Source organism: Mastacembelus armatus, chromosome 21 (genome assembly GCF_900324485.2).
Source record: "Mastacembelus armatus chromosome 21, fMasArm1.2, whole genome shotgun sequence".
In the NCBI taxonomy this organism is placed as follows: domain Eukaryota; kingdom Metazoa; phylum Chordata; class Actinopteri; order Synbranchiformes; family Mastacembelidae; genus Mastacembelus; species Mastacembelus armatus.
Window position 1 is genome coordinate 17,485,771 of NC_046653.1, and position 13,022 is coordinate 17,498,792.

The window sequence follows — 13,022 nt, forward strand, 5'->3', positions numbered from 1 at the left end:
AAATACCTTCCAATTTACAATCTTACAACTGTTTGACGTTAACAGTGTAACACATAAAAAAGTATCATGTTATATTGATAACCTACACAGTTTTTGAATATGTACCAATTGGGTTCTTAAGATACACATAAACAGCAGTCTACACGTGAATTGGACATGGCATTATATTTATGGCAGATAAAGAGTAGTACAGTGTAATGTTTTGATGATTTTGACTTCTATTATGCCTAACTCTATTTTATTATTTATTAATTGTTATTCTTGCATAATTAAATATTTATTCTATTTGTTCCTACTCTGTAGTTTACTTCCAGGATTATATAGAAATATGCATTAAACGAGCTACTGAATAGAAAAGACGCTTTTATTCTGAACACCCCATTATTTCCGCTGTGAACATGCTGGTTCCAAGAAGCTTGACTGCCGGTCCCGTTGGTGACGTCACCAACACCGGGACGAGTACAGGACAACGCCAGAGGAATACGGGCCGAATCCGGGGGTCTCTATCGCCCCTTGTTGATGACAGTGGGAACTATGTTTGATTTTGTTTTATGGACGTTCATCTGTTTCCAACATTTTTATGACAGAAGATTATTTTAAGAAATCTCACAGAGGTCACGTCATCCTGCCACAGTCTATGTCAAGATTTCCCTTTCATGAAATCAATAAATGGAAGGAATACATATTGATTAATACAATGCTTTGTATAAGCTCATTTATCAAGACGTACATTTTCAAGTCTACACATTTGGAAAAGAGTATAGAGACCAAATAAATAAATAAATATTACAGCTTCAATAAAATGCATTCATTCAAGTATTTAATAAATCATTTTTGTTGCTTTATGGAAATTAGACCAACTACAAGAGGAAGTAAAAAAATAAATATTTGTTTAGATAATAGAAGTAACCTTATTAAACTAATTGTGAACTGAAGTGTGAGAACCAGTTTTATGATAAATAAAAATATCCTCAGTTTGCAGTTAATTACACCAAGCTAAAATTAATTAAAACTAAACTAACATCCAACTAAACCATGATAATGGCCTGTTTTTGTTCCAGGTGTGAAGCCAAAGCAGACACAGAGGAGCTTTTCTGTGAGAATCCCAAGTCAAGCCTGTTCTCTATTCTCATTAAAAATTTTGATCATAATTTTTAAAATCCTATATTTCAAGTACATGTACTGGTAAATTAATGCAAGAAATAATTTTTTCTTGTTTATATTTTGTAATATATTGTATATATACATTGTATATATTGTATTTTTAAGTAAAAATTAGCAAATGAAGAGTCTTTTTTATCTTTTGTTATCTGATTTCCTGTTTTTTTGCTGTCTTTGTGGCATACCATGAAATTAAGATTAATATAGCGTCATCTAAATTTAAACCACAAACTAGAAGATTACATCACATCCTTGTTCTTACTTACTGAGAGAGAGGATGTGATGATATCATGTTATCTACAATGACAGGCAGTGTCAGCTCCGCCACCTACTACACACATCTAAATAAATCTAAACAGACTCATTTAGCTCATTAAAAAACACATTTTTTTTTCTAACGATTGGTGTAATATTTATTTAACAGTTCAGTTAAGACAGATGTGATGCAAAGCTGTTTACTTCTTCCTTGTTCCACAGCGCCTCCTCATGTCTAATTCTTATTCCTACACTGGAAAGAGGAGTAATGCCATACACAACGTTAGCGTCTTTGTTATGAAACTGATACTATTGGTTTCAGGGAAAAACAATGTGTTTATGTCCATGAGCAAAATCATATCAATAAAATTGTTTGTTGTTTAGACGTCTGGCTCTTGAAGTGCTGAATTTCCTATCACAAGGGGGCAGAGTGCCCCTGGTATAAAAGTACACTGTCTCCATAATAAAACATGCATGCCACACATACCAGTCTTTACTGGACCATCACTGTAGTGTCACAAAGTTAAAATAACCAACCCACTGGTGAAATTTTAGCCATGTGCACCTCTTCACTCTCATTCAAAATGGACGATAACTTTCATGCACTAATAAGTCAAGTTATTTAGAAAGGAATTAGATCTGGGAGTGGGCAGCTCTGGTCCTCAGGGGCCACTGTCCTGCTTTTTTTCCAACTATCGCTGCCCTGCACTGCTGATGTGTGTTCTGTCAATCAGAAGCCAGAAGATACCGTCTTAGATGAGGGTGGAGTGGGAGAAGACAAAGTGAAATGGTATCTTCCAGCTTCTGATTGGCTGAACACACCTGATCCAGGTAATCAGCAGTGGGTGGACCCATGATTGTTGATAAAATAATCAGGGCAGTGGCTCTGGAGAACTGGAGTCATCCACCCTTAAATTAAATGAATAAGTAGAAGGCCATGTTTGTTTAATGAGATCCACGTTTTACCACGGGCTTGTTTAACACAACCAACTCAAGGATAACTGGAAAGAGTTGCATGCTGCTCCTTTACCAGATGTACAGCTGCTCATATTAAATTGATTTTAGTTTAGCATAAAATTTGGTGGCATGTGACTGAGATGTAACATTATGTAAGAATAAGCAAAGTCAAAGCTGCTGTAAAAGTACACAATCACTCCAATGGTTTGTTCCCCTGAAGCCCAAGAAGAGCTTGACTTATTAATTGAGCCTGACTAATACTTGTCAACACTCTATCTGTTACTGCTATAACCAGGATGTTTTCCATTTTAGGTCCCTGGCCCTCATATCCTCAGCAGCTACGCCAAATCATCCCACTGAGTGACTGCTGAGAGGCCTGCAGCGTAGCAGAGCTACAGTTACAACACTGATGAAACTAGATGTTTATTTTGGCAGAACGGGGTCCGTCTTTAAGTCCACCTGCCTTTGAGTGATGATGTATGTGGCGATTCAGTGGCTTCTGTGCAATGTTTGCAATTCTGAGGCCTCCAGACCAAACAAAATGTAAAATTATATTAGTAAATATTTATGATGCAATTATGATGCAAAACACATCATATTTGTTTTCATTGTCATACATGCAAACTGTTCCTTTAATTGTTTTCAGAATATAGTCTTACACATTTTCAATTTGTGTAAAATTGCATATATGCATGATTTTATTTTTATACAAGCTGTGCATTGTAAACTAAAATATATTAACCCTCCCGCATGCTTGTTTTGTCTTTGTCAATGTTCAATGCAGCTAAAAAAAAAAAACTAAAAAAAAAAAAAACTCAAGCCATGAAGATAAAGTAACTCTTATTTGATAACCTAGTGCTACTTGACAAATTAAGTTTTAAGTCTCCTGACTGTATCTGTGCAAAGTGTTTCAGGTTCCTTACAACATAGCAACTGCTGTTTTGTCATTTTGTAGCATACACAACAGAAAATATACTCCTCAACTTTTTGGTCATTTTTGAAGGAAGACACAAATCCAATCTAAAAACGTTATATCACTCTACCCAAATGAACAAAATGCTTTTGTGCAATAAATGTGTTGTTATAGAGAAGAAATTTTGAATTTGGGTACATTGTTTTCAGATTTGTTCAGATTTGTTAACAAGTTTATTGGTATCATTACATTGGCAACATGTTTATCACAGGTACAGTGGAAGCTAATGGTATTGCTGATGACCTAAACAGGCTTTAACTTTGTTTTATTGTTTTCTACTAAGGTCAGTGAAAATATTTGGAATATTTTCAGTTACCCACTGGTTAAGCTGCGTGGCACAGCCTGGTGGACATAATTAGGTTAGATAATCTTTAAACATTTTTGAGAAAACCATCTGGAGGCTTGAATTTAGACTGCTGAAAGAGATCCTTTCAGACACATTAATGAAAATCACACAGAGTGCCATCACGTGATCTCACCACGCTACAAAGATCTCTGTTTTCAAGTTACTGAGTTAAGTTACAGATTAATATAATGTATTTTTCAGCGATTCTCTTACTGTGGCTATGTAAAAACACTAATGAATGGAATTTAATTAAAACCTGCAGTTGAAGCTGTTTTTGCTTTTACCCACAGAGCATTTCCAAGGTCAGTCATGATTGTGACTGTCACAAACAGATAAACAGAATCACAGATAAACAAATCACCGAAAATTGTTAAATTCGAATATAATATGAGGCAATAAGGATGAATGCCTAGTACCATTACACAATATGTAAAGGGAGTGCCAGAAGGAACAACAGTGTTACCTCATATAATACCTGTGATAGTGAATCAAATTTAAACACTGAATATACTGAATATGGAGTTGCACAATACTGAGACCACAGATAGAGCTGTTGGAGACTCTATAGGAATTTAATGAAATGGAAAGAACACTAAAATTTAACATTAACTGGGCCTCAAAGAGTATTGTTCCGTACTGGAGAGAATCTGTGCTACATAGAGCTGTTCAATACTATGAACACATTTTTAACAAGTTAAACTTAAGATACTGAATCATCATTGTCACCGGGAAAAAAAAATATCTTCTTGCATAAGAGCTTTCCTCTCACTGGTTTCTAAATAAACTACTGTTAGCTCAGCTGTGAAAAAAAAGGTCTGTCAGAGGAGGTATTTGTTGAGTCATGATGAAAGTATTTGGTATAAAAAAACAATGCAATAGTTCAAAAACAGCAACAGACAGAATGTTGCTGTACTGAAAACAGCAGAAACAGCACTATATGTCACTGTCATACTATGACTAGTATAAAGCTCATTTTTTGCACATTTCTGTCCATTCTCCTGGTGTCCTGTAGTTGAAAACTCTGTCTGGTAGTCTAAAGGCCTTTTACCTTTACCATTCCACCAAACCAATATGTATTTGATATCAGAATAGTCAAATGACTAACAGCCTAACAGCGTTACAGAGCGGGGACCGTCAGGCACAGTTGGCCCCCAGCTGCCACCACACCTTTAGCCTCTATCTTTCCTTTCACTCCCAGCTACAGATCCTTTTGGATCTGTGTTCTAGGAGATGGGGGCTTGGTACTAGCTGCCAGAGTGCCACCATGACAGCTGTCCTTGCTTTGCAGACAGATTTAGTAAGATAAATGCAGCCAGAGACAGAGGGGCCCAGTTGTGGTCCAGCTAAGTGAGGTCAGATGAGACTGCCTGCAGTCTTTTACGCTTTCCTTGAATAGTAACACAGGAGAAACAACTAAGGTATTATGATTGGGACATTTTTGAGGGAATCTAATTTAGAAGAGCTGGGTTTTATACTGAGGCATCATTTAAAACAGAGATAAAAATAAACCTTTTAGAGAAAGAAGAACAAATTCTCAAGTATTCCCACCCATGCCACAAAATAAATGCTCGTAAAAGTATTTTACTGTAAGAATAACATAGCTGCTAATTAAATTACCTTACATCACTGACAACTATTTTTCCACATTAAAATATTAATCCTGCTATACCTTTCAAGATTCTCCATGTGTTTTACAGATAGACAGATAGATAAACTTTCTTAATCCCCAAAGGGAAATTCAAGAACCCCTATAAAGCTGTGTTGTGTGTTCTTAAATGTCACAGTAACATCCAGATGACTCCTGATGAAGCAGGTCATTGTAATCTAGTACGTGTCGACGTTAGTTGGGTTTCTGTGGGACTGTATATAGAGTATGAGTGGAGGGAATGTGCAGGTAAAAGGAACAAAAAGAAAATTCAGCATCTAAATAAAGGGTCCAGTGACTACTGGGGCTGAAACATGCCCAGTCTCTACAAGGATTTAAGAGTCTGGAAACACAACACCAGGTTAGATGACTGAGGATTTGCTGTGTCATATATAGACCCACGTCCGTGCAATGGGCATCACAGAAAGAAAGCGTGAAAATGAATACGGGAGGCTTTTAATCATCATCATAAATTCAGTCTCAGGTGACCAAGCAACCACACTGAGCGGAGAATGGTATCATAGTCTAGTTTCATATTTTTAACCCTTTAAGGACCATTACAGTATTTTTTTCAAGTGCAACAGCTGAGTAACTTTTAGTTTTTATTTTAAAAGGTTTGTTTTTCCTGCTGAGATGTCTCTGAACATTCAGGTGCCTCTTCCCAAATGCATATTGGGATGGGTTCAAGCATGCATGGATAAATGGATGGAAGAACATTTGCATTAGCGAATGCCTCTTGTAATAAATCTACTGAGAATCAGCGGATCTTTTCCATGGCGGAATGTAACCAAATAGGGTCTATATTTACTCATGTATTTCATTACAATTTAGAGGCACCTGTACTTTATTCCCACTGTATACACTGTATTCCCCTTTTTATGCCATATTTACTAAGAATTCCTTTTATGCAGGTCATCTAATCTAGTCAATATTAAATATCAAATTAAAACCCTATGAGAGTTATAAACAGATTCCTGCTGGACACTTGCTAAGTTGTAAGAATACCATATTCCCACAGCGGGACTGCAAAATGATTCTGTTCCTCTTCAGCAGTTTGAATCGCTCATTTGAGACCTTCATTATGACGCTGCATGTTCTTTAAAGTCAGTGGTTGGGATTCATTTCAATCAGTGCGACAGGCCTCACAGTGAAGTTCTTCCAGAGTATCATATTGGACCTTGGATGACCAAGAGAAATTCCAGTCCAATTGGTTGCTGTGGCATTAATGATTAACAGTCCACTAGTGATGATGGGGTCTGCCTGGCTTGACCTTTCCACATGGCTGTATTTGCAGCAGAAATAAGCAGTAGGCTTTAGCATCACGATAGCCTTGCTGGGACCAGACAGCTGCACCTTTATCCCCTGGCCTTAGCAGCTGAGTTGGAGGCCTCAATGCAGACAGCACAGGGCGGGGGAGGGTCAACACAATAAAGAAGCAAAGGCTGAGGGTTGGGGGATAAGGGGCAAGGACTCAGGGCATGATAGTACAGTCTTGGGCAATGTTTCAGCTGTGCATAAAATAGTTTCGTATTAATTAGGTATTAATTACACCATGTCTGAAATTAGGTGAACTGAAGTGATTGTTTCCCACACTGCATTATAATAATGCTGTCGTGTATGCTCTGGTAATAGGCCTATAAGAGGAACTGTCCTCAAGTTTGATGCAGTTTGTCCTTAAAGCATAAACATTGAAAACATGAACCAAAAGCTGTCACGTGTCTGTTACAGGCAGAGTAACCAAATTAAATCAAATCAAATCTTCTGTCTGTCTGAAAAACGGTCATCTGACTTTAAATTCGCTTCCTGTTTATCCAAACTGCCTGATTCAAACCTGTTTAGAGTGGCATTCATGAAAAAAGTGCTAAGATAATATCTACAGTTAGACAATGAAAGTTTGCGATGATAACATCTAATCAGAAAAATGGACAAAAGTCCATATTTCCAGAATAAAACTCCTCAGATTATCTGAAATGAAGTAAGAGAAATACATTGCTTGTATATGAAAGCTGCTAACTACTCATCCTTCCAACAGCCAAACAAGATTAAAAGAGTAGAGTAGGGCCATACTGGGAACTCTGTCAAGCTGTAATTAAACACATTAGTACCTAATTTCATGGCAATCGATCCAGTAGTTGAGATATTCCACTCAAAACCACAAACGTCAGTCTGTCTGTGCTGCTATAGGAAAAGACAGGAATCACCACAGTCAATAGGATTCATTGCCTGGTAGCTGTAGGAAATGTCATGGCAATCCAGCGAGTATGTATTTCAGTCTGGACTGTGTGAAAAAAGAACCTTTTCCACACATTATTTAACACATAAAAACAGAAATACATTCAAGACACAATATACACACACACACACTGATTCAACTGATTCAAAGTGGCAAACTCTTTATGGCATGCTAGGAATAGACCACTTGAACCTTAGTGGAACACTGCTGACGCATTTTCTCACTGGAGGGTGTCCAGGAACCCCTGGATCAGGAAAACCTGCTTCAGAGTGAGCGAGAGTTGGAATGAGCATGAGTGGGGACGGTAGGGGGCTGCAGCAGTGTGAACAAGAGAGTGTCGGTGACCATAAAATAGTGCTAAAATTTTCTTAGGGGCCATGTGGGTGTCTGTCATCATCACCAGGCTTGAATGTGTATTCCCCAGTGAGGAGAAATATAGAGAGGCAAAGACAGATAAGACATATGAGTAGGAACAAATCTCAGAGGACAGTGGTTTTTGACTTTTGACCTGCCATTTTTCCCATCATGTATCAGGCTGGATAGGAATATTGTATCATTACATAAAAATGTGCATTTGTGTGTGCACGCTTGGTATTACAGACATTGTGGGGTCTAGGCCTTTTTTACAGAGGCCAGATGCTGGTCCTGACTAGGTTTAAGGTTAGGATGAGGTAAGGGTTCAGGTAAGGTTAGGGTTAAATAAGTGGTGGTTATAGTCAAAGTTAGGAAAGTGAATGTAAGTCAATGTAAATTCCTAAAGAGAAATGAAAACAAATGTGTGTTGTGTGTGTCTGTGCGTGGGCAGAGTATTATTATAATGATAACCACAGATTTTTTGGACGTGAAAAAAACCAAAGTGGAGAAGAATGACTTGCTTTTCTCCAGAAAGCAGGACAGGGAGGGATAATTTGATACATCTGTGAGGAGAAGCAAAAATATTAGAAAGATGAGGTAAAATTCAAGTGAGTAACAGTGAACACATGAATCAGAAACAGAGTCTGTGACCGAGTGAACAACTGAGTGACCTTAAAAGGCCACATGGTCTTGCTGGTGAGTGAACTGAGGGAGTGAAAGATGGCCCCGAGGTTATCTCTGTGAAGCACCACTGTATTTATAGATCATCTCAAAAAAGAATCCCTGCCCCCTGGTTACAGCCCCTCTCTGGTTTTCAATTAAACCCTGATGGGTGGAGTAATGCAATCAGGAGTAACTACAGCTCACCCTGGAGCCTCCTCTCTCAGTCTGCCCCAGACTCCGCACAGGCACAGTCTCCTCAGACAGGCAGGTAAGACACAACTTTGTTCAGCTGCTGCACTATCCATCCATTCACTCATCCATCTTCCCACCTATTCATCCTTCATTCATGTTTTCTATTCTCCGAGACACAGCTGCTCACTTTGGTCTGTGGTCACATCCTCCTATCTACCTTCACACCCACCTGCTCCTGTGCTCCTTCCTTCCACCTGCACAGTGTCCTCACTTTTTAACCACCTCTTCCCACTTTTCTGTCCTGTCTGTGTTATAGACAGCCACACCTCCTCCTTTATTAAATCATTTCATTCTATATATTTGTCTAAAAAATGCAAAATCCCTGTTGACCCCTGTCAGCACAGTTCATGTCCACCCTGCTTTCTTCTCCCCCATCATACTCTCTCATTTACTGTCAGCAAAAAGGTGTTGATGTAGGACTCAGCTCCATATTGAGTAATGTATTACTTCTGTTTTAGCATCCTAGCCTGTTCTTTTGTTTTTTTATGGCTTTACAGCGTTTGATGAACTGAATGCAATACAGTTCAGTATAAAATCCAGTGGTAAGTTCGCAAAGAAGTACCTGTTAATACAATAGATATTATGGGGTTTGAGAAGCTCCTGAAAAAGATCTTTGAAGAGTAGAGAAATATAATACACACAGTAACTTAGAATGTTAAAATTGGTGGTGGTAGTCAGGTCAAAATGTACTTGAACTGTAATTCAAGAATTATTAGAACAGTATTAAATTAGATTGTAATTTGATTTAATTTTTCATTCTATTACCGACCTGAAAGGACATTAGTCAGAATTAATTAATTGACAAGTAATTCCTCCATTAGTTTCCATCCAATAGACTACAACACTGCTGTGAGCAAGCTGTTTTTGGATCTGACTGTCAAAGGAAGTACTGTTTATTTCTCTAGGCAGCAGATCCTGTACATCTTTAAAACATCTGGAAATACAAACACAGAGCTGAAAATTGCAGGTTTTCTTTTTTTTTCTGCTTGTCTTAACGTTAAAATACTTTTAAAAACTGAAACATAACTGTAGATTTACACAAAACTGTAAACAAAAGTCGTTGTCTGCATTCAAAGACAGATATGCTGTCTTTAAGAACTGGCACTTTGTGGAGATAGACCAGGCTGCTCAGCAATTTGCTCTAAGAACCTCCCAGATGGGCAGCATCAATGAAACCCCAGAAGCTGGGAAACAGCTGTATGACATGTCCAAATAGCTGCAGGTTTTATTTGTGGCAGTTCAGATTATCCTTTTTTATTTTTAGGGGTCAGATAAACCCTTATATAAGCTAGGTGAGTCATGGTGTGAGCAACAGACAATGAGGGAATGTGGGCGGGGATGAGGGGGCTCAGAGCAGAGAGGATGGGCAGATTAAACTTCTCAACCTCAACAAGAAGAAAAGATCTCAAACTCTAATATGTCAGGAACATCACAAATCACTCAGAGATCTGCTCCTGATCCACTGATGTTAGAATGCACAGATCAAAAATAGATACAGGAGAAGAAGTCCAAATCACAATATGACAGCATGACAACAGAGAACAGCAGCTCAGTTAAACCCAGTAAATTAACAGCAGAAATAAATGGAGCTGTGGACAGCAGGGAATATACAAATAGAAATTCCCCCAGCCTCTGTACATGTACATGATGGAACTGACGACTGTATGTTTAGAGACATTGGACAACTGCACCCGTTTCATTTTATCACTTAATTATTCTCTATATAACTCACAGAGACACGCACACACTGAAATATATAGCCCACACTATCCTTAGTCAACAGATATTCAGGGTATTTAGGCACAGGTGGACTAACCAGAGAGCTGGAAAACAGCCAGACCACAAACAGCTGTGGATTGTGACTCTCCATTGTAACATGTGCCATTCAAACATACTTAAAAACGCATACACTCAAACACACGATGCCAAGGGATACTGTGATGTGGTGCTGACAGCTAGAGGTGAGGTGATGGATGGGTCAGTGTACAGTGGCATGGTGGGTGTCGGTATGCAACAGGTCGAAAGTTGAAAGTCTCCAAGCAGCAGTGATAGGAGTTATTTATATCCTTCTCATCTGTCACCTACTACGCCTGGCACCAAGAACAAAATGAGGGACTGCAGAGAGATGGGAGAGGGAGATGAAAAGGGGAAAACCCTAGAGTTTGGAGGATCTTGATACTGAATGTATCATACAAAAGCATTTATTGCTAGAAATGTGTGATATCTATATAACTGCTTTCTGCTGAATGTCAGTGTCACTGCACATGTATTTGGTGAGAGTAGAAAAAAGACAACACTGTCTTCCAAGGTTAATGTTATGTAAGTAATACAAAGAAAATATGCTCATATGTGAAATAAAGTCATCTTTTTTGACAGAAAATTCATCTTAGCTGTTCAGTTTAGCCCTTCCTGTCTGTTTCTTCCTCTCTCACAGGTGAGTGACCCTGGGTCAAAATGACCGAGCGCTATGACTGCCATTACTGCAAGGAGTCCCTGTTTGGGAAGAAGTATGTTCTGAGAGAGGAGAATCCCTACTGTGTGAAATGTTATGAGAGCCTGTACTCCAACACCTGTGAGGAGTGCAAGAAGCCCATTGGCTGCAACACCAGGGTAGGAGGTTTTACAAAACACATTAACATACTCTCACCATGGGATGCTACTTTGAAAACTGATTAGAATCAAAGTCAGCCTTGCTCTAAATGTCCATCTGTCACAGGATCTGTCCTACAAGGATCGTCACTGGCACGAGGAGTGCTTCAAGTGCTTCCAGTGCAAGCGCTCACTGGTAGACAAGCCCTTCTCCACCAAGGACGAACAGCTCCTCTGCACTGAGTGTTATTCCAATGAGTATTCCTCCAAATGCCACGAGTGCAAGAAAACCATCATGCCAGGTAGGAAGGTTGCCACAAACACAACAATCTGTTCTGTTGTGTTGAGCCAGCAAATCACTTTTTGTTTTTCTGAAGGCTCCAGAAAAATGGAACACAAGGGGAACAGTTGGCATGAGACCTGTTTCACCTGCCAGAGATGCCAGCAGCCCATTGGCACCAAGAGCTTCATCCCTAAGGACAACCATAACTACTGTGTGCCCTGCTATGAGAAGCAGTTTGCCATGCAGTGTGTGCACTGCAAAAAGGTAAGATGCCCAGTTGTACATATAAGGTACACTTGTTGTACGAGCTACAACAAAGTGTGATGACACGACAATATGACACTACTCTTTCCTCTTATTAGCCCATCACCACTGGTGGGGTGACCTACCGTGACCAGCCCTGGCACAAGGACTGCTTCCTGTGCACTAGCTGCAAGCAGCAGCTGTCTGGCCAGAGGTTTACCTCAAGAGATGATTTTGCTTATTGTCTCAACTGCTTCTGCAACCTTTATGCAAAGAAGTGTGCCTCCTGTACCACCCCCATTAGCGGTAATCACTAGTTATTGGTATCCCTGAATGTGAAAATGATTTTTCACGTTTCTCTCTTGTTAAGACTTGTACTTTATTCTTTTCTTAGGTCTTGGAGGAAGCAAGTACATCTCCTTTGAGGAGCGCCAGTGGCACAATGACTGCTTCAACTGTAAGAAGTGCTCTGTGTCCCTGGTTGGTCGTGGTTTCCTCACTGAACGTGATGACATCCTGTGCCCCGAGTGCGGCAAGGACATCTAATTCAACTGAAGAGATGACACTTGAGCTACACTCAACTGGACAGCAATGTTTTGATCAAAGAATGAGAATAAAATAAATACAATCTGAGCACAGAGCATATTAACTACCTTGCATTACAATGAATGTACATTGTTTTAAGTAGAAACTAACAATGTTAATTGAAAATGTATTTAAGTCCAAAGTTTACTCTGAGGAAACGTCGTTACTAACAAAATAACTGTTGGTGTGAATGTAAAGAAAGCAACAAAATAAATCTACAGTATTAATGCAGATTTGAAGTGCAATTATAATTACTGCTTTGTGCATGGAGTAGCTTGATGCGGATTGTGAATTAGTTTATAACCAGTAAAAAACAAAACAAAAAAAAAACAAAAAAAAACAAACATCTTTACTTTCACAAATGCTAACTGCAGATGTGCATGAAATCACATAAATTTTCAAACTGTTAATAAAATCAAAACAAAAAAAAACATGAATGGGTCAAAATGTTTCAAGTGAGTCTAAACTGCTGGAAAAGGAATT

The 13,022-nt window shown here is 38.8% G+C and overlaps 1 protein-coding gene across 3 annotated transcripts; it reads left to right on the plus strand.

Moving 5' to 3' along the window:
* The first annotated feature begins 8,702 nt into the window (after positions 1-8,702).
* Positions 8,703-12,980, plus strand: fhl2a (four and a half LIM domains 2a). 3 transcript variants are annotated; one of them, XM_026295793.2, is made up of 6 exons: positions 8,703-8,855; positions 11,274-11,449; positions 11,556-11,730; positions 11,806-11,975; positions 12,074-12,260; positions 12,349-12,980. In XM_026295793.2, exons 2-6 carry the CDS (start codon positions 11,294-11,296, stop codon positions 12,498-12,500), a joined length of 840 nt encoding a protein of 279 aa, XP_026151578.1. In that variant the 5' UTR covers positions 8,703-8,855; positions 11,274-11,293; the 3' UTR covers positions 12,501-12,980. The 3 variants fall into 3 exon arrangements, with proteins under 3 accessions (XP_026151578.1, XP_026151575.1, XP_026151577.1); XM_026295790.2 differs by having other exon boundaries at positions 11,556-11,975; XM_026295792.2 differs by having other exon boundaries at positions 8,707-8,851; positions 11,556-11,975.
* Positions 12,981-13,022: the final 42 nt, after the last annotated feature.

Coding starts and splice junctions, on each gene's coding strand:
- fhl2a (XM_026295790.2), top strand. CDS start 11,294: ATGACCGAGCGCTATGACTGCCATTACTGCAAGGAGTCCCTGTTTGGG. Junction 11,450..11,555: donor CCATTGGCTGCAACACCAGG/GTAGGAGGTTTT, acceptor CATCTGTCACAG/GATCTGTCCTACAAGGATCG. Junction 12,261..12,348: donor CTGTACCACCCCCATTAGCG/GTAATCACTAGT, acceptor TTCTTTTCTTAG/GTCTTGGAGGAAGCAAGTAC.